This window comes from Pteropus vampyrus, unplaced genomic scaffold (genome assembly GCF_000151845.1).
Source record: "Pteropus vampyrus isolate Shadow unplaced genomic scaffold, Pvam_2.0 Scaffold2, whole genome shotgun sequence".
NCBI classification, from domain to species: domain Eukaryota; kingdom Metazoa; phylum Chordata; class Mammalia; order Chiroptera; family Pteropodidae; genus Pteropus; species Pteropus vampyrus.
In genome coordinates, this window is record NW_011888783.1 from 29,729,952 (window position 1) to 29,757,151 (window position 27,200).

General features: G+C 34.7%; 1 protein-coding gene across 4 annotated transcripts in view; it reads right to left on the reverse strand.

The window, feature by feature from the left end:
- Positions 1-2,386: 2,386 nt before the first annotated feature.
- GPD2 (glycerol-3-phosphate dehydrogenase 2) overlaps positions 2,387-27,200 on the reverse strand; it is a 128,546-nt gene continuing 103,732 nt past the window's right edge. For 3 of the 4 annotated variants that reach the window (XM_011359171.2, XM_011359180.2, XM_011359187.2), the window contains 8 exons: positions 18,761-18,895; positions 18,331-18,506; positions 17,640-17,771; positions 16,626-16,784; positions 9,143-9,255; positions 8,983-9,061; positions 8,701-8,799; positions 2,387-5,779 (listed from right to left, as the gene is read on the reverse strand). In XM_011359171.2, the coding sequence (XP_011357473.1) occupies positions 5,654-5,779; positions 8,701-8,799; positions 8,983-9,061; positions 9,143-9,255; positions 16,626-16,784; positions 17,640-17,771; positions 18,331-18,506; positions 18,761-18,895 (1,019 nt within the window). In that variant the 3' untranslated portion in view covers positions 2,387-5,653. The remainder of the gene's footprint in view (positions 5,780-8,700; positions 8,800-8,982; positions 9,062-9,142; positions 9,256-16,625; positions 16,785-17,639; positions 17,772-18,330; positions 18,507-18,760; positions 18,896-27,200) is intronic. The other variant, XM_011359196.2, reaches the window with a different exon arrangement.

The following is a 27,200-nucleotide window of genomic DNA, read 5'->3' on the forward strand; positions in this document are numbered from 1 at the left end:
GTCTGGGTACTGACTCTTACAGTTTTTCCAAACAAATAATGCAATGAACTGGGGTGGGGGTAGAGGGCAGGGTAATTTATGAAAACATGGTACACCATAATTTTGCCATTTTTCAGCAATAAGGATGGCAAATGATTCATGGGATAAAATGAAATATTTCTCACTGTCGTTTCAGTGGATCTAAGATTTGCAGCTTCTTAACTTGGATAGAAAAAACTCTGTATGCATAAAAATGAATTGTAAATCAATTAATGATGGGGATGAAAACAAAAAAAAATGATTTTAAGAAAAGGAGAGAAAATCTAACAAGCAACAAATTAAAAGGAAGAAGCAGCTATTTACGCTAAGACCTTTGAAGGAAGGAGGTTGAGGAGAGGGAACTGCTTCTTTAAAAGAGGGCATTAAGGTCAGGTTAAAAAAAAAGTGATATGTTGATCGAGCTCATTACATTTAGATCACTTAGACAAACAGAGGAAGGTAGCTTTTAAAGCAAAATCAGATATGCCTAAATTGGGTTTAAAAAAATTACAAAAAAGTTAGACCTAGTTATATAAGGTTAAAGCAAATAAAAGAATCCAGCCTCCAGGTCAAGATCCTCTTTGATCAAAACTATTTTTCATAGGCATCAGGGCCAAAAGAAAAAAAGAAATTGTTTTACGCCTCCCAACTCCTTGAGACACCACACTGAAGGAATGCTAGCAGCAGTCACTGAAGGAATGAACCTGGACTCTACAGGAGTCACTGTACCTAGAAAATTAGAGCAGAGATACTCTGCTTAAGACATAAAACAGTGGGCTTGAATGGCTGGGAAGCTGGTGTAATCAGTTGTGCCATGTGCCATGCTCTAATATCCAAAGTGAGTACTATGAGATTCAATTCTCCTATCTCTTCCATTGAAACATGAAATATATCTATGACTATAGGATTCATACCCTAACTTCCACAGTTTCAAGCAACTCCAACGTGAATGCGGTTAACTAACAGGGAATCGATGGCAGGGTTTCTGCTAAGCAATGCAATTTGACGCCAAATGTAGAGAATGAAGATAGCTTTGATAATTTTGCTTAAGCAGTATTTTGCTTAGATCAAATAAACCTTATTATTCTGGATCAGGTATTTATCAAAATGCAAAGATATTTACTGCTTTTTGTAAAGGGTCCACAACTTTCTTAGCACAGGATCTGCAGGACAATCGCTGGTGTCATCATGGCTCACATACATCACGTTATCGGCATGTATTTCACAAGTTCGGTAGCTAATTAGAGACCTAAAATACAAAATACAGACACAAAAGGCTCATCGGCTCCCTCTCTTATACAGAAATTTTCCCATTATGAGGGTGCCATATCAATTTAAAACTTCAGTGATTTCCTTCTTCGTAAATCAAACGTCATCATGTAAAATCTAATACCAGTCATAATGTGGTGTTGACAAAGATTACAAAATATTGATGTTAGTATACATTTCCCTTTCTTTGAATATCACAAATTTCATACATTTCAAAAATTAGGAGCACTCTATTTTGACAAATTTTATGTTTATAAATTTTAAAGTGCTATAAAATTTGATAAGCTAGATCAATGAACAATGAGCTGCTGTTTATTTTTTGCAAACACTGAACTAACAGTTCATTGTTACAAACCTGGAACAACTAGGAGAGCCATAGCTTTGGCATATTCTGTAAGATTTCAAAGAACCTTCAAAAGCCCACACATGCCTTTGAGCATGCAAAACCAGGAGGCAGCACATCTAAACCACAAATGGAGAGTATGCTAAATATACGTGTGTAAATTAAAACCTATAAAATAACATGGGCATTATAAAAATTTCTGTTAAAACTGGTAACAGCTTTACTGATTTACTGACAATGAAAATATATAGCATTTTTTCTGTCAGAGCATTTATCAACACTTGGCAACCCTGCACTAACTTGACATGTAAGATGATCAAAATGGATTATGTAATCTTTCCCATTCATTTCTATTGATTTTAGTTATGATAAAATTCATCAGTGTGCCTGGGAACGCTCAGGCTGAAAGGCTCTGGTTGACAAAAAAAAAAAAAAAAAAAAAAAGGAAGAAAGAATTCAGCTGAGTTGTAATAGGATGAATGTAATTTTAGAATAGGATTGCACAAATATAGAAGTCATGCCCTAAAGGCTCCAGCAACAAATTAATACAAATAATCCTGGCAATCTCATAAAATTACATCTGTCTATGCAGAGATTCACTTTTGAGATCAAATTGCAAAATATCAAGCTAAAGGAATTAATGTGTAAGTGCCATTAAAAACATAGTTTGTGAAAATATTTTCAAACTTTTTTTTAAACTTCAACAGTAATCAAAGTTATTTCTCTGACTGCAAGTAACATCAAAATGCCAGCAAATAGACCATTTTAATCAGTTTTATTGATTCATGCTTTCGGTTCTTATTCAGTTAAAAACAAGGCACATTAAATACATTCTCTCATTGCTCTATAAATGCATGCAGCTCATTCTGTGTATCAAAAGTAATAAATAATGGCGATAAAACACCCAGACAGTTATAAAAATGACAACCCAGCCTCAAATATAGTATTTAACAGTCCAATCTAGAACAATAACCCAACAGGATACATAAAAGTGCCACATATGAAAACATGCTGTGTGTACATCCACTCTAGTACTATGGTTATACTTGATATTCTTTAAAAATACAATAGGGCTTTTTTATTCCCTAAAAAGCGTTGACATAATGTAAAAACAGTGCAAGTCATCGTGTTGTTGACATCGACATTATTACATTCATACACTGGAAATCTCTACAAATACATAAAAAAGGAAATAAGATCAATGATCATTCTCACAGTATGTTTAGTAAAAGTCAGAATGAAATTTTTGTTGTATAAAAGAGTAAACTACAAATTTGAAAAAGACCAAAAGAAAAAAAAAAAGCTAGAAACTAAAGCAGAATAGGCAGCATGCATTTAATAGCGTAAATCCTAAAGTTAGACTCGGTATAAACTGATTAAAAGCAAGAATATTACAAACAGCATGATAGATATGAGGCAGGCAACCTTGGCTTAACAAATAATCCAGCATTATCACTATGACTGTCGTTGGGGCTATTTAAAGGAACATCCAGCTCTTCACCACAGATGGGGATTCCTTCACCTGAATCCCCTTAAAGGCTCGAAAGAAATCACTTGATGATAAAAGATAATCTCTGCATGCCCCACCTCCACCCCCAACAGAGTCATCTAACATCACATTTATATGAAAATTAAAAAAATTCTTTTGAAAGAGGTTTTGAAAGAGTTTACCCCTACATTTCTTTTCTCCTTTTTTGAAATCAGGTAAAGAAGCAGTACAGGTTTAATTAACAACTTATACAAAAATGTGGGGGTGCTTTATTCACAGTAAAGACTTGGAACCAGCTCATTTCCAAGACAAGTCTCAGGGATTGGTGAAGGAGTGAATGTTTTAGAATTAGCAAATTTTAAGCAAAAGCAGATATGCTCAAAAGAAAAAAAGTGTGCTTTTCGTTGTCCTTAAAGGAACTTCACTCACGGCAAAGCGTGCACAAACAAGGCCTGTGTTACAAATACAGCTGTGCCCAGGCCGGTCAGGTTACAAAGCCAGGTCCCTACTGTAATGGATTCAAGGTGGATACAAGTCATCCTTATCTTCATCTAACTAGGAAAAAAAAAAAAAAAGAGAGAGAGAGAGAGCACAAATGTAGAATATTGTGGTACATCATCTGCAATGTTTTAAAGGACAGTTCTACCTATTAAATGTCCCTGGATTCTAAACAGTGAAATTTATTGTCTTGTTAGATAACACTAAATTGCAAAGCCAAATACTTCCATTATTTAAAAAAATAAAATAAAAGCCAGTGTAAAAAAATTCACACCTTGAAAGAAAAAGTTCACAGTAGTACCTGGAAGCAACACTTGCTTTGTTTTAGGTTTTCTTTTAGGAAGTGACAAGTCTAAACATCCTCTAAAAACAAAATGAGTTAAGATACTATCTTAACTATTTGTTTCGGAGGTGAGGGTGGAGGCTTAGGTGAGCGAATTTCCAATGTTCTATTATGACATACAGGCTCATACCCCACTAGAATGAGGCATTAAGATATTCCACAATGTTGACATAAATAGGAATAATAGCACAAAAGTGTTTTATGTGCCAGTTTAAAAAACTAAGACCTTAAGTCTGTGTAATCAAAACCTGACATTAAATAAAGGATTAGATTTCCTATAATATGCACAACCTGATCTTAAGAAACAAAAAGTAGGTAGTTAACTTCACAAGAGAAAGCACAATGAATAAATAAATACTCAAATGATTGGCTCAAATGCCACCAAAATATTGCAAAAGCATACCAAATTGGCCCTTTAAATTCAATACATTATTTGTTAAATTCAATAAAGACTGATTTGTCTCTGTTTTGTGTTATGCATGTTGTGCGTGGTTTTACTTTATTTTTTTTCTTTTTCTTTTTGGCTGACTGAGAACTTACTGAGTACAGAATGAGGGAAGATTTAAGCAACCAAAAAAAAAAACCAAAAAACCTTGAATATTGCAGTGTTGTGCCTTTTTACAAATAATTATAAGTGAAGTTACTTAAAGGCTATTTCTTATTAATAAAAGCTTATCCTTATTACAATCTGTTTACAAATACTACTCCCAGAATGATGCAAGAAACTAAGCAAAGTAGGCCATGTTTGACAATATCACATACCCTAAGATTTAGGATTTGGGGATTGAAAATTGTGCTATCATATGTAGATATATAAGCATAGGTTTTTAATCCTTAAATCTATTACTACTGTAAAAATTTGAGAAATTTAGTCTCATCCCATTACATCCAACTTACCACTGAAATACTGGTTTTAAAGTAAGAAAAGCAAGAGTCTTCCTGGCAACTATAATAGTCAAAGAAAAACCAGCAGTGACTGGGGGAAAAAAAAGGAATTTCTGAGATGAAACTATCACTGTAACGCCCAGCAAATGTCAATGCTATCCTTATCTTATACCTGTGATTCTAGAAGCTTTTAGAGTTTCTCTTTGAGACTTGCTCCTGTAACCAGATCTAAATTTTTTCTTCCCTCTCCACTTTTGTCAATCATGCTCTAGATATAAAATTGTACAATACTATTTAGATGAAGAAGGCAGACAAGCTGGAAGAAGAAGGGGCTGAGAGGTCTCCAGAAACTATCGTTTTAATACGTCGCTCTCCATTCAATTTCTTTTAAGAACAAATACTATCTGCAAGCTTCATGTCCAGAGCTTTGTGTATGTCACTAAATTTTCCCAGCTTCTTTTATAGATTTCAGCCCAAATATTCTGCCTCGACAACGAAATTAGAATAAGTGAATAAACACACAAAAAGGGAGCAGGTCCAGTCTAACAAATCACAAGATGGATACAAAACATTTGGTCAGGGCGCATCAAAAATGAGAAAAAAGATAAAATACACTTTTTAGAAGCTAGATTGAATGGCAAATACAAATAAAGGGTATAAATCAACATCCTAAAGCTTTGGAATGCTTCCCAGTGTTAAAAAAAGCAGCTATCCATATCCACTATTTTGGAGTGTGGTAAGTCATCTCTGCTGTTACGTGATGATTTGTTGTTCCTATGTTTGCTGGCTGAGGATTTACTGCTCGCACTCACAATCCTCCACAACTTCGGTCCACGGGAATGGGAACTCTTCTGTCCAGGTTCTCTTCTGCCGTTTTCATTAGTATTGCCAGCCGGCTTCCAGACACCCTTCCTTTTTGAATAGCACTCATCAGCTTAAAGAGAAAATATGCCACAGATTACTCCTCTTCTTCATGGCATTTTAATAGTTACCTTTGTCGCAGGCAGAGGTAATTAAGTGCTCCATCAAAAGCCATAGCAGGTACTACAGCTCAAATAAGAAGAATACATTTTTGAACATTTCAAAAAGGAGAGAAGGGGCAGGTATTTCACCACTGTTGCATAAACTACACCTATCTAGCAAATCAGCCTGCCTTTAAATGCAAATCAAATGCATCATTTTTTGCCCCTTAATGTGCTCAGGGCACATACTTTTTTGAGCAATTCAAATATTGGATCTTCAGTTCCATTTAAAAATCTTAAAAATGAATCTCAGGGATTGAACAAAGACAAATCATGACCTACATTTAACAACTCTTTTTAATGTTACTGTACTTGACAACTTCAAGTCCCCTAAATCCAAATTCCTTAAAGACTTGATAAAGTAATTTACATTTAAGTCCTTGAAAATGGACCCAGAGATCTACCTTAAGAATTAAAAGCACTCCGTAGCCCAGATTTTAGCTAATTCATTTTTATCCAATGGATAAAATCAGAATTAGTCTTGAAATTACATGCAGTAAGCGGGCAAAGGCCTTTAATCTGGAAGGCACTTTGCAATTACGAGCATGGGGAATTTTTTTTGTCTTTTCAAGTTGATGTGGTTTTAACTATTTGCTTTTCTCAATATCGCTCCCCCAATGTTATTTATTTATTTATATTTATTTATTTTAAAAAGAACTGATTTAGCTATTCACCAGAAAAAAATATATACATATACACAAATTCTCAAAATATTTATAGGATTTTAATTTTTAGCCTACAGAGATACATTTCTTAAAAATGGCTCTGAACAAGAGTCAGAGGCATCTGCCAAGGTGCTAGAGCAGAATTTCATGACCTTATTAAAAGCTTTTTCACAAGCTATTGCTTATTAGAGATGGACTCCTATAAGCAGAAGAGGCATTACAGTCTAAACCTAAAAATAAAGTCACCATGCAATATCTATAGTGATCCTTTCATGAGGATTACTGAAAAATCATATCTATATTCAAAAGGGTGTTTAATGAGATAAACATGGGCTCTTAATCTTAAGAGGAAAATATTGTATTAAAATATTATATATATGAAAACATACTGTGCATCTGATGAACAATGTAACATAAAGAATAGTGACATTTGAAGACAGAACAATTTTTGTTTACTGTTTGTCTCTGATATCATGAAGACCTTCAAACTTTATCAGAGCTAAAAAAACTGATAGAACTAGAATTTTTTCTTTACCCATAAATACTATTTGATGTACCAACATTTAAAAATTCAGAGTTTTCTTTAAACATCACATGTATCTCGAAACCATATTACAAGAAAAAAAATAACATTTGGGTGTGAATATATTTCATGAGAAATATGGTCAGTATTTTTTTAAGCTGAAAATTACACTGTGTATTTGTACTTAGTAGAAGCATGAATAGTCTCTTTCATTTAGAATTGGACAAGAAAGAAATACTCAATTATTAAAAACTGTACAAGACAACCTGCAGATGGTTTAAATTATTTTGTGTTTAACTCTATGCACTCAAAAAATTACTTAAAACCCAAACCACATAGCATATCTATAAAATTAGATTCTTATTATTTCTGAAACCTCAGGTCTTCCAACCCTAAATGCTGTTGTTTATTTACGACACATATGAAATTATGAAATGAAACATAAGCTATTTCTTTAAAGAAAAGTTTTCTGAAATCCTGAGACAGACAATAAAATGTTTTCAGGAAAAAACTAAACCAAAAAAAAAAAATGTATTAAATGGTTTCCAACTCCCAAGCATAAATTTTAAACTCAATTTAAAATGTGTACTTAGTTAAACAATAAGCTAAAGAAATAAACATTCTTTTTTGTAATGCTGGACACAGCCTGTGAAAATTTTCTGCATTTAGATTCAACAATGCTCTTATCTGCAGCTCATCTCCAGAGAGACAATTACCATTTCCTTTGCCTTGATCTTGTTTGTTTAACTTGACACAGTGAAGAAAGGGCTGACATTGACCAAAATCCCCAGCATTAATTTATTTCATGTTCAGCATTCATCATTGCCATGGTGCAAGCAAGATCTGGCATTCATTTGAAATACCTGCCCAAGAAGCACTACAGAAAAAACCTGACTGCTTGGAAACCAATACGTTCTTCATATGATCAGAATCCCATGGACAGCTACGAATAATGTAGGGGTTTGCTGAATTTCTCTCATTTAAGGAACTTTTAAGGAATAATATGTAATAAATGTATTTCCATCACGGTTATGATTAAATAATTGAACCTTGGGTAAGTGAAAAATTGAAAATAGAAATACTTGAGAGTATATGGTCTTGACCCCAAAATGCATATTTCCTGTCTTTTGTTTTTCAGATTCTTTATAATGTAAGAATATAATAAGTACATTTCATTTAGTGAATGAAATGTACTTATTACATTCTCAAGTGAATGTGATTCTCAAATGAAAACCACTACAATTTTTTAAAACGTTTTTTATTAAAAAAAAAATTACTTTCTACATTAGAAATATTGTGTTGCCTCTTTTGAAGCAAGTAAAGAATGGTCCAGCAGTATTATTCTGTGACTTACTTCTTTAAAAAATATACTTCTTATTCAGCCCTTTAAGCCATAATGAACTTGGATTTCATCTAAATTGTCCAATACAATAGAAAGTGTCTTATGAAAAGAAAAAATAAAAAAAACATATACAACGTAAAGCCTTATCCTCGAGGACAGACACACCAATCTTTGCTGTTTTCAAGCTCTCCACTTTTTAAGAATGAAGTGACAATTGTGTGTACTTAAAAATCTATTCTTGAACACCACTGACAACCAAAAGGTAAAAAGCAAATACACTTGTTTCCTTTCACTACAACTCACCTGCAAAAATTCATTGAGTTCAACTTGTCCATTTTTGTTCAAATCTACTTCATTCAGAATTTCATGTAGTGTATATTCATCCATTTGAACACCGATACTCTAAATAAAAGAAAAGCACAAAACAAGGAAGTTTAATTAAAATTATACAAACCCTTTCTTAATGTTACCAACCTTACAAAAATTAAAGGAGAAATAATACTTATAGAAAGTAATGAAAAAAATTATCTAATATAATCTTTACATTCTTTAGCTATCAAAGATATTGAACCAAAAAAATATTACCTCTAACACACGCTGAACATCAACAATGGTAATAAAGCCCTTTTGGTCTGCATCAAACTTATGAAATCTCTTCTTGTACCTGGAATACAACAGTGAATAATGGAAAAACACACTTATGTAAGTGAAGAAAAAAAGAGATATAGAAAGTTATTAGAAGTACCTGTCGATGTCTGAAGGCAGTAGGCTAATTTCAGAGCGATCTGTTAACTGTTCCGATCGAGATTTATAGCCCATTTCATAATATAGGAACTTCTTGGCTGTTTCAAGTTCTTCCTAAAACACAGACACACACAAAAGTTCAAAGATTTATGGAAAGAGTTATTATTATTATTTTTTTTTTTAGTTTCCTAAAAAGAAGCTCATCCTCACTCATTCAGCATAATCTTTTGTTTCTTGCAGTTTTATCGAAGTATAATTTATATTCAATAAAATTCACCTATTTTAGTAGGTACATAGTTTGACATATTCTCTATCGTTATCATAATATAGAACATTTCAACCCCCTAAAAAGCTTTCTTCTGCCCATTTGCAGTTCATCTCTTCCCCAGCCTCTAGTCCCAGGCAACAACTGATCAGCTTTTTGTTACCATAGTTTTGCCTTTTGCAGAATTTCAGTGAAAGAGTTCATATAGTAGGTAGTCTTTTGTTTGACTGCTTTCACATAGCATAATGATTCTGAGATTCTTTCATGATGTTGCATGTTTTAATAATTTCTTTCTTTTTACTACTGAATATTCTTCTACAGTATTGACTAGCAAAATTTACAGCACCAAATTCTCATAGTTTGTGACAAACAAAAGTGAATAATATAACGGGGCATACAGTACCAAGACAGACATCATGAGATTAGCTGTTCTGAAATTTTGTTACTAGGATATTGATAATTGGATGAAAGTTACAGAGTCATGAAAATAAACAAGCTAACCTGATTAGTTACTCTACTTGCTTTCAATGTCCCCAGCCTCAGTTGATACTATTTCTGAGAACATTGTCTTAGTTTTCATCATGTCAGCCTTCCATCTAAGAACCTCCAAAATGACTCTACTGTACTGTATATTGTTCACAAATATTTCTTTACTACTTTTTACATATGTATAGTATATACATACTCCCCCCCACCCCCACCCTTGGCCAAGTATACTTCTCGACTCCATTGATATGAGCTTGGACATGTGATTAACTTTGGTGAACAGAACATGATATATGGCACTTTTAAGTAAAAGCTTATAAGCAACTGCACAACTTTGCTTTGTCTCTCTTGCTCCTGTGCCATGAGAAGGGTATGAATCAGAGAGGTCTAAAGCCAATCTAGAATATGGAGAAGAGCCATAACAGCTAACATGTACACACTCCACACTCTACATGTTATCTACATGAACTCTAGGTGAACTCTACATGAACTCTAGATGTTCAGCGTGTGTTAGAGGTAGAATATGGAGAAAACCCATAACAGCTTCATGTTATATGAATGAAAAATTAGTGCTTGCCACAGTAAACCAATGAGATTTTGAGCTTGTTTTTTATATAGCATAACCTAGAGAAAGCTTACCACTATAAGTCTTAAATTCCCCATATTTGTCATCAAAGGATCTTATGTAAGTGACTAGTACCTTTCCTCCTTTTCCTTGGGAAGATAAACTTTTTTCTGAGATAAGTACCATCCTGTTTTTCCTTTTTCTTATACATATGCACATACATATATTTTAATGTAAATAAAATATATAATAGCAAAATAGCAAGATAGCTCTCTCATATATAAAATTAAGAATGCTAAAAATCATCTCAGCTAATATATATACATAAAATATATAATATACAATGTATTATAAAATATATGATACACACACACACGATATATAAGGTAAATATAAAACCTATCTGTGAAGTCACCAATGGTATTCTTTACTGGACGATTACTCGCCTCATACCAGCAAATCTAGTTATAAACAAAAGTATTTTCTTATTGCGCCAAGTTTACCTGGCCATTATCTACTAAACTGATTCAAGATTCATTTTCCTGGAAATGACATCCCTGATGCTTCCCTCTAAGAACAGCTCTTCTTCGATCATGTCCCTTCATCGCCTATGTAATTTATCCATACTCCATCAAGCAAGAAATTGTGGAATTTTAAAGCTGGGGGTGTGTGGATTTTTGCCTAGAAGTTACTCAATGCACTTCTCGAACCCTATATTTTCTGTGCAATGTTCCAAAAATGGAAGCATGAGGTCTCCATCTAAAGAAGAACTCTAATAGAGTGATAAATCAATACCACTAAACGTAGCCCATAAAAGGATGGCTCCGATTGCTGAAAATCTATATGTAGAGGTTAAACTCATCTCTTTGCAATTCTTCCAATTTGTTTGGGATTAGCAAGTACCTAGAAAGGAGTAACTATCAGCTTCAACAATCTAAAGTAGCCATGACCCACTGCTATACATTCACAGTTAACGAAAAACATATTTTGTTTTCACATGTGCTACTATTAAGCTTTGTCAAATTTATCATGAATAGACGGAGCTGTTTTTCCACCTAATGCGAGGTTTGCCATTTATCTCTATTAAATTATACCTAATGAAATTTCACCCATTGCTTCAATTTGTCATCAAACATTCAGTCTCCTTCCAGTTTCTTATTACTGGGTGCAGACCATCAACATTATAATCTAAGCACCTGAAGCAAGGTAGACTAGGTCAAACCAAGGACAGAGTCCTCATGACCTGCTACCAGAGACCTCTTCTGAGGCAAACAGTGATTATTTGACTGATTACAAATCCACCAATTTAAAAAAAAAATATCACACGAGGCTTCATAAAATGCTTTAAAGAATTCAAACACATTATGTCTATAGCATTTCCCTGATCTAATAATCTTGTTGCTCTTTATGAAAAGAAAATGAGATGTCTGAAATGATTTTTCTTAAATAGTTCCTTATTAGCTTCCAGTGATCACTACATTTCTTGCTAAATGCTGATAAAATAAACTTAAAATGCCATAATCTAGAAAACTGTCCAAGATCAATGCTAAGACCATTGATTTACAGGTTTAAAACTATATTTTGCTATCCTCTCCCTTTTTGGAATTTGGTAGTACATTTGCCCACCTTCTGTCTTCTGGTTCTGTTCCTATTTGCCACATTATTTTAATACTTAACAGTGGTTATATAATTTCTGTCTGCAAATTCTGAGTACCTTAATGTATCGTTTTTCAGGGTTGGCATACAAATTCATTTAGAGCAACCTTCTATTTGAATATCTATTTCCTCTTACCAATATTTATTTTGCTCTTTTTTCACACTGAAACTCATTCTCCTTGACCAAAAAGAAAAAAGAAAAATTAGTATTAAATTATGAGTTGAAAAGTCCTCCCTTTTCTCCAGCATTCAAAACTATGCTACCAGTCACCTTAAGCAATAATCTAGAGTAGGCTTTATTTGCATTATTTTCCATTTTTAAAAGTTATTTATGGTGTCCTTAGCATTTTTTCCAACATTCAGCCAATTCTTGACGCTGTTCACCTACATCCATATTATTCCTGGATACTTTTTCATAGTTGAGCACTTTCATTTGTTTTAAATTTGCTGTTTATCAGCTTGTTCAGTCACTCCATTTCCCGCTTCCTCCTCACTGGAATCAATTTTGAAAGAATTTCTTTTTGTGAGACTCTCTCAATCTGCTTAAGTGGTCTTCTCTTTAAAATCTCTCAATGAAATATATGTTTTGTCTCAAGGCCATAAAAATCTACCTTATCAAATATCATGGCAACATTTTCCAAAATATATCCTAGACAATACTAGTCTCCCTCTGCCCCAGACCTTCCAAAAAGTGAGAGTTGGATCTGTCTCCTAATAAGTTCCTTTTTAGAAACTGACAATGCACACAAGCATTTTAAAGCCGCCAAATTATCTGCATTAATGAAAATCCTGTCATTTGTTTAACTCAGAATTTTCCAAACTCTTTTGACCATGTAGTCATCTTTTTGACTTATATCAATTTATGTCCTGTGGAACACAATTTGGCAGTGTCCCATTCTCTAAATACCCCCAGCACCTCCTCAATCCCCAACTCCACTAGACACCTTCCTCCCTAATTGGTTCTTCCAAGTTGGTAGCATTTGGTCTTGAGTGACAGCTCTCTGATCTTTCTCTAAATTTGAGAAAACATACATATACTTCTGAGATATATATGTGTTGTAATCGCTCTATTAGATTTTAAGGTCCTTGAAACTATGAGCTATTTATTATTCCCCTAAAATATTTGGTATAATGCTCAGTATACAAGTCACTCATTAAGTATTGACTCGTAAAAACAACCACAATTCATCTACAGAGAGTTATTTATCACCTTGTTCCTCTTTCACTTTTGCAGGTTAAATAATCCCAATGCTTTTAACCTTTTCTCAAAAGCCCAGCTTTCTAACCTTTAATTCTTTTTTTTTCCCTTCTCCTTTGTTCTCTCTAGACTGTGCACAGGCCTCATTAACACTCCTATGTCTTGGATACTGAGTAATAACTTTAGGTCTTTTATTTCTGTTACTTTGTTGAGGGGGATGGGAGAATATTTCTGAGTACATAAATCTGCTCATAAAATCTGAACTGAAGTTAAATCTAGTTTCCTCAGGAGGGCTGAACACAACCAGTTTACAGAATTTTCTTCTTCTTTCCTACCTCCTACAGCCTGAATTCCTGGCACAAAATATCTTCCTGCATATTCAAATCATTCCAACCATAATTTTTACAGGAACACATTATCCTCAATCCTTCTATATGGTAAAAATGATTGGCAGTAGCATAGAAGTGGGTTTCTTTCCGTTTTGCCTCTGTATATAGCTTTAGTTGAGCAAACCCAAACTGAAAACTTGAAGAGCTATAAACCAGTCCTGTCAGTGCAGAGGCAACAGGACAGGGTGGGAAAAGCATATGCTCTAGGATCAGAAAACATGGTTTCAATCCCAGTGGGACAGTTTACTAGTTGTATGAACTGTGACTGGGACTTAGTCCCTGAGCCAATTTCCTCAACTATAAAATGAGGGTAAAGGTTATATCTGACAGAGGTGTGGTCAAGGTTAGGGAGCATTTTTCAATCAGTGAATTCTACCAGCAATATTCTACATACATTGCATTAAAATTATCAGGGAATTTAAAAAATGTAATGCTATGGTTTCACCCCTGAAGACTCTAACTCTGATAAAGTCTATCTTCAAAATCTGCCCTTTCCCCTACATTTCCCAGGTGACTCTGATAAGTAACCATCCTTGGGAATATACACCAGAATGAAAACACTTTAAGGACAGAACATATGCCCAACCCTTCTTTACACTTATGACACAGATGCTCAATAATGTTCATTCGCCCATTCAACAGATATTTGTTTAGGGCCTACTATATAAGCTGGGCACTGAGGTACAGAAACAAAACAGATGATGCCTTCTCCTTTGGGAAGCTTATTTCCTGAAGAGGAAGACAACAAATAAACAAGTAAATACATGGTGTGTCAAATGGGATAGGTGCTAAAGAGAAAAATAAAGTAGGGAAAGGGGTGAAAATGCCATTCAGATAGGGGAAGGGGCCTTTTATTTAACCATGATAAGGAAGGCCTCTCTGGAGTAGAGACCAGTAGGAAATGAGGGAGTAAGCCGTGAGGATATCTAGGAAAGAACATTCTAGGCAGAAAAATCAGCATGGCTTGAAGAAGGAAAAGTAATTCGACCTGTGGGTTGGAGGGGAGTGAATGAATGGAAAGAAAGACAGGTAGATCAGAAAGATGGTGGCCAGACCATGAAGGCCTGGTGAGCCACTCTGTAATGACTTTGACTTTACTCTGAGTAAGAGAGGGTTTTAGCAAAGGAATTGTTAATGATCAGTCCTCACCTTACTAAACCTATCAGCAGCATTTGATACAGTAGATTACTTTCCTCTTCTTGAAATACTTTCTTCCTTTCTTTTTGGGTCACAACTCTTTCTTGGGTCTTCTCACACCTTCTTCAACTTCACTATCTATTATTTTCCCTTTCTCTTGAATTTTTCATTTTCTCTCCAGCTTCTAAACTCTGGATTGCTTGGGACTCATTCTTGGGATCACTGGCTGTTATCTACATACCTCCCTAGATGATCTCATCGAGTCTGATGGTTTAAATACCAGCTCAAATGTATCCCCCCAGTTCTGACCTCCCTTCTGAACTTCAGACTGACATATCCAACGATCTGGCGTATATTTTAATAGAATCACTGAAGCTATTAAAGCAGGGATCCTGGTTTAGTGGAGGGAAGCTATTATAATAACCCATGTAAAAATGCTGGTAGCCTGAATCAGAGTGACAGCAGTAAAATGTTTTTAGTAAGGGTTGAATTCAAGTCATCATTTGAAGATAAATATGATATGGTTTGATGTGGATTTAGATCAGGTATGATACAAAGATTCAGAGGCCTAAGCAACCAAAAGGTAGAATAGTTATTTATGACATGGTGATGTTGGTAGTAGTAGCAGGAGTAGTTTGGGGGAAGGTAGGAGGAGATCTGAGAGAGATGGTGCCATGGACTGAACTGTCCCCACCAAAATTCATATGCTGGAGCCCCAACCTCCAATGTGATAGTACTCAGAGATGGGGCTTTAGGGAGATAATTAGGTTTAGATGAGTCTTGAAGGTGGGGTTTCCTCTCTCTTTCCCTCTCTTTCTGCCATGTGAGGACACAGCAAGAAGGCAGCAGTCTGAAAGCCAGGAAGAGTGTTCTCACCAGAACCCAACCAAGCTGCCACCCTGATCTCAAATTTCTAGCTTCCAGAATTGAAAGAAAGAAATGTCTGTTGTTGAAGTCACCCAGTGGTATTCAATTACAGCAGCCTGAGTAGACTAAGACAGGTGGTGTTTCAGAAAGTAGATCAAGAAGGAGGGAGGAATCAAGTGAGTCAATGCCACCAATTAGTTGAATAGAATGAGGACCAAGATATGACAAGTACATTGAGCAATGTGGTGGGAGTTATTGGTGAGCATGACCAGAGCTATTACAACAAAGTGGCAGCAAAAGAGCTTATGGGTTCAAGAAAGACTAGCAGGACAAGAATTAAACCAATGAGTACAGAAAATATTTTTTGAATAAATATATGAAACTGACTCTGCATAAGAGTTCAGTTTAAATAAAAATCATGAATACCTTCTGTTTATTACAACAAGCCAAGGGCTGTATATGTGGGCATCTAAGCACCATTGGCTTTCTTTCTTTAATTTGGATATAAATATAAAATTTCAAATGACATATATGAATACGCATTTGGTGGTCAAGAATAAAACCACTATTTCCTAAGAGCAAATTTGTAGAGTGTGAATTTCACTGTAGAATACATTCTAAGAGTGCTTTCAATGAAAACCAGAAAAAGTTCTACCCGCGATCATTATTATCATACTTTTTTAGGAATTATGACCACAAATTTGAGAGCATTTTTCTATAGGGGATTTTCCAGAAAGAACCAACAAATTTTGGTACAAGAATATTTTCCAGTTTCCTAATACCTAGCAATATTAAACACACATACACAGAAGTTGGCAAGAAATCTAAAGTCACCACAAAAATTATACAAGCATTTACTAACAGATCAAACATTACAAGTGTATAATGGGAACTGTGGTTTTAAAGACTTTTCTATATTACCTCTTTTTTATTATCATCCCAATTCAGTTCTCTGCCCATCAGTTCAACAATCCTAGGTAGGGCTTCCTCTGCTGCCTGGACATTTAGAAAGGCCAGGCGAGTGCGACGAGAAATCATATCCACCGCAGTGCAGGCATACTCCTTAATCCCATATTTTACCTGAGTTTGAATTAAAGTGAAGTTATTAGTTTAGGTCTTTTTTAAAAAGAAAGGAAATAGTTTCACCTAAAAAATAATAATTCGTGCTTGTTAGTTTTGTTTTTGTTTTTTTTTTATAAACTCTGGTTCTGTAGCAGGCAAGAGACAAATAGAGACATCATAACAGAAACCTGGCACAAACATGCAAACTGTGTCACTTCTCATTTACCATTCACAGTAATTACGTACCTCCTTGCTTATAGACAATATGGATGTTAATTTACACAGCTGGGTAGGTGAAGAACAAGTAGTATAAAGCTATGGTCTCATCCCTTTAGGCTGTCCAAAGATTTCTGTCTCATAGTAACCATATAACAGAAGCCCAGCCTTCAATCGACAAATGCTTATCGGACACCCATGTTTTAAGGTACAGTGAATTATAAATAAATATAAAGCATGGTCTCTGGTTTCATAAAATATGAAATCTTAATAAGAAATAAAGCTGAAATCTTAAGAAATAAAGCTTAAATCTATGGGAAGTTAAGTGTCAAATCAAGTTACATCACGGGGCAGCACATGAGTGACACAGGAGCTGCAAGTTCACAAGAGGGCAAACGACGAGAATTAACAAGGCTTGGGATAGTTCTGTTTTCTATTTTCTCTTATTATTGTTACCATTATCAATATCACTTTAGAATTAAAATAGAAATTTGTAAATGAAAGGCTCTGTACTGAACCTTTACTCCAGGTTTTAGTTGACATATGTGCATTAAAACTTAACTATAATATAATTTTTAAGGAAGATGAAAAAAAAAAAAAACACAGATGAATGATACCCCATGCAGAAGGGAAATCCCCACATGGCTGTTCACATACCTCTGCTTCAATGTATGGAAATTCTGACACAAGACGCACTCCAACAATGGGCCACCTTTTTCCAGTCACACTTGCCATTTTGGCCACCTCAAAAGCCTTGTCACCATAGGTGGCGGCAAGATGCTGTGCCACCTAAGGAAATAAAACTGCATTAGGTAGGCACTTTGAATATCAATAGCTTCTAGGTACAAAGCAAAGAGTAGATGTGCTTATCTTGTCAGTTTTTTACAGCCTTAACTAATAGTTCTGGGAGAGTATTAGATTTTGATTTTGTGGGAGGAAACCACTTGGGCTTCGAATGCTTAGGCCAGCACTAACTCTACTACACATGTATCATTGTATCAGTGACTGATGAAGCTTCAGCTTCATTCTGCTCCCAACATCACTTCTGAAGAACAGCCTTCCTGATGTTCATGATAGAAAGAATTTGAGATGCCCTGTCTGCTAGGAAGAAACCAGACAAACCCCAGATTTTAAAACAGAAACTACGAAGTGCATTGTTTTTTTTAGGTCATGAAAGCAGATAAGACCTTTTTTTCTTTTCTCCATCAGTTCACTTTCATGGTATGCAGACAGAAATGAACTCAGCAAAAGGAAATTCTAAATCAGGGAGGCCACATGGTCACTGATTGTGTTACTGGTAATAGTGAATTTAGGTAAAGGATGAGATGACATGGCTATGCACACCCACCTCACTTTCAAGTCCATAATCCTGTACAAGCCTAATGTAGAGTGTGGGGCTCCAATCTTTGCCCCCTTGAAGGAAAAGCCCAACCGTTCTACTTGGTCCTGCTTTCAAATTATGAGACTTGATAGCAGCATCTATCGTGTCTTCTGCCATAGAGCGATAGGTTGTCCACTTTCCACCTACAAAGAAGTTGCTAAATAACTCATCAGGTTGCCACCCTTTATTTTTCTTGTAATTACATTTATCAATTTATGAATAACAAAATTCACCTGTCATTTATAACAAATATGGCAAAGCAATGTGTAAGATTTTACTTGGAATCCTAAAAAAAAAAAATCACTGTTGATTAGTGTTAAAAGAGATTCCAGTGTGACCACTGAACTCAAGGTCCTATCTAAAGTACATTCAAATAGCAAAGCAATATGCCCGATACCTGCTATAGTAATAAGGCCGCTCTCACTGATATCCACAACATGATTTCGGGAGATGGACTGAGTATCTGCAGATTTGGGATCTGTAACAAGGGGACGAATACCACTCCATGCTGCCAGGACATCCCCTCTTCTCACTGGGAAGGATCAATGCCAAGAGTTAAGAGGATTACTAAGAGACATCTCAACAAAACTATGATAGTTAATAAGCAGGAAAGAGTTCGGTAAAAAGAACACATGAACATGCACTTTAAAAGAGAGAGAAAGCCCTTACATATAAGAAGTGAGTGGATAAGTATATAAAACACTCCAAAAATTATTTTGTTACAAAGATAATCTCCACTAGTGGTGGGGTGCAGAAATCTTGAAAATCACTGATACTAGTACCAAAAAGGAAACAAAAGAAATAAATGTTAGCAACTCTCAGCTGGGACAATCTAAAGCAGTTAAAAAGAACAACAACAAAATAGGCAGGAACAAAACAAAAACAACCAATAGACTTATGTCTTATTATGTTTTCTCCTAGAATATATCTTGCTATTTCTTCTCAGGGAAGACAAAGATCTTTACTTGAGCATTTAATGCAGGCCTAACCTTGTCAAAGCACACGGTATACACATTTTATCTCATTTAATCTCACAAAGCCCCATAGCATTGGTTATTATTATTCTCACAGTACCGATGAGAAAAAAAGGTTGGAAAAATTTAATCAACTTGCACAAAACAAACATCCTATAAATGGTAAAAAGCAGCACATTCTTACCCATTAGATTGTACTGTCTCTCAACTATTGACAATTTTCACACTCTACCTTTTTTTTTTCTTTTCTGATCTCATTATCTTTATAACTGCCAAAAAGACAAGTATACTGTCTCCTTCCAGTAGAAGTACATAATACTTGTGTTATAGCACATGGAAGTTCTTTGAAAATTCAAGATACCATGAAAGTTTTTGTATTATCTCTGCCAAAATATCCCTTCGATACCAAAAGTTGATTAAGTTTACCATAGAATTGGCCAGCAGTTGTAGAACACTTATTACTGAGCTAAAAATGGCTTAGGAGAGTAGTCCAGTTGTGGTTCTGGTATACCATCATGGACCAGGGCAAGACCTAAGGGCAGAGTTTTCGGAATCTACTCTTCTTTATCCAGATCAGCTTCAGGAAAGGCTTAGCTCTTTTCCTCTCCACTCCCTACATCAATGAGCTGACCATGTGCACCGATTCAACAGCTGGCTAATGATGTAGACTCTGGGGAGGTGATTGCTTATATGGTCCTGCTGCACTTATTTTGGTAAACCAGTTAATCCATTTCTGGATAATAGAGGAGTGAAATTTTGCTTCAACCATGATTTGGGGTCATTTTCTATCTTACTCCTAGACATTATCCATAATGATGAAAAATTGACTGTATACAGTCTTGAAAACATCAAGAAAATGGAAAAACTGGATATCCACATGCAAAAAAAATGAAGCTGGACCCTTACCTTACACCATAAAACTAACTCAAAATAGATCAAAGACCTATCCATAAGAGCTATAACTATAAAACATTTAGAAAAAAATATAAGGGCAAAGCTTCAATGACATTGGATTTGGAAACTTCTTGCATATGTCACCAAAATCACAGGCTACAAAAGAAAAAATAGATAAATGGACTTCATCAAATTTAAAACTTTTGTACATCAAAAAACATCGTCAAAAGAATGAAAAAGCAATCCATGCAATGAGAGGAAATATTTGCATATCATACATCTGAGAAGTAGTTAATATCCAGAATATATACAAACTCTTGAAACTCAGCAACTAAAAAAGACAACTCAACTGAAAAATGAGCAAAGGATTTGAAGAGATATTTCTCCACAGAAGATATACAAATGGCCAATAAGTATATAAAAATATGTTCAATATCACTAATCGTTAGGAAAATACAAATGAAAACCACAATGAGATACAACTTCATGCCCATTACGATGACTGTTATAAAAAAATAAATAAATCAAGCGTTGGTGAGGAGGTACAGAAACTAGGATACCCTTGTGCATTTTTGATGGGAAAGTAAAATGACCCAATCACTATGGATAAATGCGTGGCAGGTTCCTCAAAAAGTTAAGTATAGAATTACCAGATGATCTAGCAATTACACTTCTAGGTCTGTATCTAATTGAAAGCAGGGAAAATTTGTACATCCCTCCTGCCCCATATTTAAAGCAGCATCATTCATAATAGCCAAAATGTGGAAACAAACCCAAGTGTCCACCAACAGATATATGAATATACAGAATGTGTTATGTACATGCAATAGAATATTGTTAAGCCTTGAAAAGTAAGGAAATTCTGACACATGCTACAGCATGTATGAACCTTGAAGACATAGGCTAAGTGGAATAAACCAGTCACAAAAGGACAATTATTGTATGATTCCATTTATACAATATACCTAGAGTAGTTAAATTCATAGAGACAAAAAGTACAACAGTGGTCGCCAGCAGGGAGTGGGGAAAGGGAGTTAATATAAATGAGTATAGAGTTTGGGAAGATAAAAACACTGTGGAGATGGATGGTGGTGATGGCTGCACAAACAAAAAATGTGAATACATTTAATGCCATGGAATTGTACATTTAAAAATGGTTAAAATGGTAAATTTGATATTATGTATATTAAGCACAATTGTAAAAAAAAAAAAGACAAAAAGAAAGTTTGACATAATTCAAGATTCAGAAGATTAAGCAAATATTTTACACATAATACAGAAGTATCAGGGCCTCTAACAGCCCCTACAAAACTCATGCCTTAGTTTAAATTAAACTATCTCATTCAGGAGGCACAGTTTTGTGAGCAGAGTGCAGTCCGGATTTCAGATCCCACTTAACCCCATGGTCATGTGCCTTTGTACAGTGAACCTCCTATATATTTATATATAGTAGCCCCTGAAAAATATTTAGATATATATCAAGTATATTCTGTGTAAAGAGTCAAACTCCTTGAAATAATTGGAATTGTACACACACACACACACACACATAACACACGCACACACACACACACACACACCATGTACCTAACCAAATACAGGAAAACGATTCGAAAAACAGGTTACATTGGATGACAGACAATTTCTCGATGAAAAGTAGATTTCTGGCAAAGATAAATTCAACTAAGGTAAATCTGGCATATTTATATCTCCTTAAGGGTCTCACATGATTATAATCTGAAAGAAGAGGTACTCATATACCTCTTTGGGATGTTTAATCAAACCCATATCCAAACACTGTATCTGAAAAAAAGGAAGAAGAAACATAACAAACTCATAAGCAAAGCCTCAGGCGTCCAGGCTTCCTAACTAGAGACCACAAGGGAGTCTCAATGCTGGAATTCCAGTCCTAGACCTGCCCTTCTGATCTCTGCATTCTTTTAAATAGGTTTAATTCTGATGGCTTCCATGGAATGGGGTTAATTCTTGCTTCACAGGTCTCCACAAAAGTCTTGTAAAATCTCAACTGAAATTATGCAATGTTTTAATCTTAAAAAAAAAAAAAAGGCTAACTAGGAAATTACCATTATTTTCCATTAGAGTTCAAATCGCCCTCTGAGTCAAAAATAAAACTTAGCCAACCACTTCGAACGTCACTGTAATCACCACAAAGTCTGCAGAGTGTGTCTGTGAAATTCTTTAGGTTGCCACACTGACCAGGAATTTCGTTTCAACTCTTAAAGCCCTCTGACTGGTCTTAAAATTATTTGATGGAAAATTATACTTTCTAGAGTAAATCTGAAGCATATGCAAATAATCTTTGTGGCAAATGCTTCACCTTTTCTGGTATCACAGGAAGAAAAGTACATCGATAAAATTTTGTTGTCTACAACAAAAAGAATAAACTAAAACATTCGAGTTTTTCATTCATAGATGAACATTAAATATTTGGTATATGGATACTATTTGTAATCTTTACTCTTGAAATTAACACTCAAAAAAAAGAAAACACTAGCAAGAGTCTATAATGTGTTAGGAACTTTCATTTCTTTCACTTGATATACTAGCATTTAGCTTTAGTATAAGAATTATGTCAGATAAATTTGAGGATTAAATTTATTTTAAAAAATACATTTAAGTATAATTAAATTTATTTAAAATATAAATCAGTCTTTATGGCCTGCAAGATTTTTATATATTAGACCAGAAGGTGGTTGGATCAGGTTATCTTTCTACCAGTTTTCTCTCAACCTTGAGATTTAATGATTTTTATGGATTCTTCAAAATGCTATTCGCTGCTGAAGAATAAAGTACTTGTACCTCTTCTCCACCGAAATTAAGAAATGACCAGTCAGGGCCATAGGTATAATCTGTATCCATGAAGCAGAGCATAGCTAAACACATGAAACATGAATTCTAACCTCTTGTATAAGACAGCAAGTAACGGAACTAACAAGTTTCTCTCCTTATCACCTATTCACCCACAGTGGAAATCTTGTACACTGTTAAACAAACCCTAATTAAAGTTGTTTGAAGAAAGAAACTCAGTTGACCTATAGCATAGAGAATCTTTTACTAGAGAATCTTTTATAATATGGAACTGCTGCAGCCATATTATAACCATGAAGAAAACAGCCCTAGTATCAAGCCATCTTGGAGGGTGGGATATGTGCTGCTGAAGAGAGCACAACTTGGTGGGTGGTAGAGTGAAGAGAAATAAGGGCCATGAGCCTTTACTGCTGAGTCACTAAAATTAATCACTTCTTGAGATTTCTTATATCCAGAGTTCCTCTTTTACAAGATAACACACTTCTTTATGTTATATGACAAAAAATACAAATTCAATGACTCTATTAATTTGAGTATTTCCTTCTCTAAAATTATATATAAATCTTTCCAGATTCTGTAGAGCAACCCTGTTCCATTGACTTTTCTGTAGTGAGAGAAATGTCCTATATCTACACTGTCCAATTCACTAGTCACTTAACAGCACGCAGCTATAAGCATTTGAAATGTAGTTCGTAATGAACTGAATTTCAAATTTTATTTAATCTCAACTGACTCAAATTTAAATAGCCACACGTGGCTATGATATTGTATACACATCTAGAGTAAAAGCCCTCAAGTAGTAGATCTCAGGACTACCCTGGTAGATCAACAACCTGGTTACTGCCACCATGGTCGCCTCACCCACATCTCTAATGGAGTATCTCTTTGGTGAAATTTGATTGTACTGCTTTGCTCATGTGAATAAACTTGCTGAGATAGCACACTTTTCCCCCCAATACTTTACTGTCATAACATGTTCCATATTTACCATTTTGAAGTATTCTTTCCTACTAATGTAACAAGTTAAAGGACATGAAAAATATTTTTACTCAATTTAGTACTCCTAACCTCAAGTTCTTACCCAGATATTAGTCCTATCATTTAGCTGTAGCCAAGAGTAGGTAGTAAACGTCACCCACTTTAACTCTCCATGGAATAATCTGTGAAACAAATAACTCAACTCAAGTCTTTTATTCTTCAGAGCTCAAAGATTCATCTTGATTTTTCTGGTTCTCATACTGCCAAAATTGCTAAACAAGACTTCATTACTGTTTCATCTTCCTCACCGTGTTGAAAGTCGTCAGCAATGTCAATTCTAATTTTCTCCGGACTTTATATTCTATATCAATGTATAATATGTATAGTGATCATATATAGAGATCAATAAATATGAAGTGGCATATCAAAACATTCAATGAACTTTTTATGTCAAACAAGTGACATTACCAAATCAAAAGCAAGAATATTTGGGCTATGATGCCAATATGCTAGGATTTATATCAGATTTCCAATGACTATATATTTAAACAATTATGTATTTCCTTTCAAAATAAATGAACACTTTAAACAAAACAAGATGACAGCGAACAACTCTACTATTAAAGTTGAGAAAATCCTCATTAAACACCATTTTTTAGAGTGGCTCGCCCAGATGGCACCCAGTTGATTTTTTAAATGCCAATTGCCTAGATGTTAAAAAACCCACGAGTACCCTCAGAAGGTACAAAAGTCCTTGGCAATATTTTCTAAAGGACAGTGAGAAAATAAAATTGTCCTTCTACCATCATGTTTAAGAAGTATTTTTATTACAACTCTGATAAATAACTCATTCAAGTTTTAGTATACATAATACATAAAGAGTAAAATATAAATAGTAAAGTTGAATAAACATTTTTCACAGCTGGTTGAAAGACTAAGTGCTATGTGATTTTTTCAAATTATAATTAATATTTTTGCTTTTAAAAACTTGGCAAGACACGTGTTTATTTTAAAAATTAATAGAAAATGAAGCCCACAGGAAGTGACAATTAAGAGCTAAATGTGTGGTTTTGTTTCACATCAGTTATTTAACCATACGTTTTGGGGTGTTCTTTCTCATGTTTGCCACTTTTGAAAAATCAATAAAAAGCATGTGAAAATATCTAAATGAACACAGGGGAAATAGTGTCAAGAAATCAATACTTCTCTACCAGCATGTTTAACCTGCTGAAATGAAGTGTTAATCACAGAAATAAGATACCATATTACATTTATAAACTAATGAAACTAGAAAAAGCAAAGCGTGTGACACTATAATTAAACAGCTGGAAGACATCCAAGCCTGTGTAAGTTGATAACCCAGTACAATCTCTGGCAGTGAAAAGGCAGGTCTGCAGTGAGTTGATATGGCCAGCTCAGTTGTTAATTGAATAGCAGGCAATCTATAAACAGTACTAATTGCATATGTGAAAACCTGTGTACAACCAAAGAAGCTGCCTAAAGAAGCACTCCAGAAAAACTACATGGATAAAGCACTCGGCAAATCTTCTGTCTCTCTCAATCCCTTTAAGTCATAGCTTAGTTTTGCCACTGCGTTCTTCTGATTAACCTCTACACAGCAGACTTAATGATACATTTTTCAAAAGATCATTTTTCTTCCTAACTCGATATGTACCGCACAACTATCAATTACCCATTTCAGAAAAGAACAAACAAGTAATCTAGAAAATTCAGCCTGAGAATGGAAAGCTTTCTAAATTGTAAAAGAAGACATGGTCTTATTCCCAACAAGCAAAATGCTTTTCAGAATTGTTCCGACGCATTTTGCAGAAGTGTGGCAGCTGCTGTGAACAGCGTGGAGTGTTAAGATTTGACGCTTTTTTTCTTTCTTAAAGATATAGCCATTTGGGGAGGCTTAGAAACTGTTGTCAGAATTTTATTATTCATCCATTTAATAAATCATTTAAAAATGATTATTAGCCCTGGTAATGCAAACTATTGCTCTGGGATCTAAATCAAACTTTTTATTTTTTAAATCTGTAGGAAAGACTGGCCCAAGAGTTTAGTTAGGAAACATAAAACCTCCTCTAGTTTAACATACAAATTCAAATAAGGCCAATGGAGAGCAAAGGTCACTATCATTCTGAAGGTGTCTAGCAGCTTCCATAAATGAACTGAAAGAGTTAATCCACTCCTTAGTGACTATAATATCGCATTATGAAACTCAAAACTACCAATCAGAGTACTGTACAGTATTCAGAAGCACGAGTATTGGAGCCAGTCTGACTTGTACTCACATCATGGCTCCAACATGACTATTGGCAAGAAACTTAAGGCTGCTAGGACTCAGTTTCTTCATCTGTAAAGTGAGAATTACAATATATATCTCATCAGATTGTTATGAGGAATCAAAGAGATAAAACAGTAATTATGCTTACCAGAGTGTCTAGAATTATAAACACTCAATAATGGTAGACTTTTAAAAAAACAAAGCATGTGTTACCCATTGTAGATAAATAGAAAGACTAAAATATGTATAGTGACAGCATGTCAACAAATAACTAAATGGTGCTCAAAGCTGAATTTTCTCTCACAATTCATCAGTATAGAAGAGAATATTGGGCTTCACCAAAATTCCTTGAAAAAAATACAAATTCAAATGTTTTCACTTTAAGATATAAACATCCTTCAGCTGACACTCTATGAAGATTTAAGGTAATTCCTCAAATCTGAAGCTTTCAGTCAATAAGAAATAAGAATAAAAAGCAACTGTACATAATCATTAATTGTTTAAAAGGATAAGTTTAGAAGCAGGAATGGTGTGATAGATGGAGTGTACAAGAAAATAAATGAAGTATATGAAAGAGCTGTCATATCTGCTTTTAACCTGGATATTTGCTACCTGAAGGACTCAATCTCAAGAGTCCCCAGACCACAGGAGAAAGTCCCCAGGAGAAAGGCCTGATTTACAGTGTTTAAATATTAATTTCAACCACTTTTACCAAAAATCAGAATTCACAAAAACTGTTAGTTTCACTAATTTCCTGGCTACCAAAAGGTACGTTAACTGAAACAAGCTTTATGGACCAACCAAGTCCCACTAGGTATTGCAAGTCTTCCACCTATTTATAGGCAAAATAAAAGAGAAGGGTACAACATCCA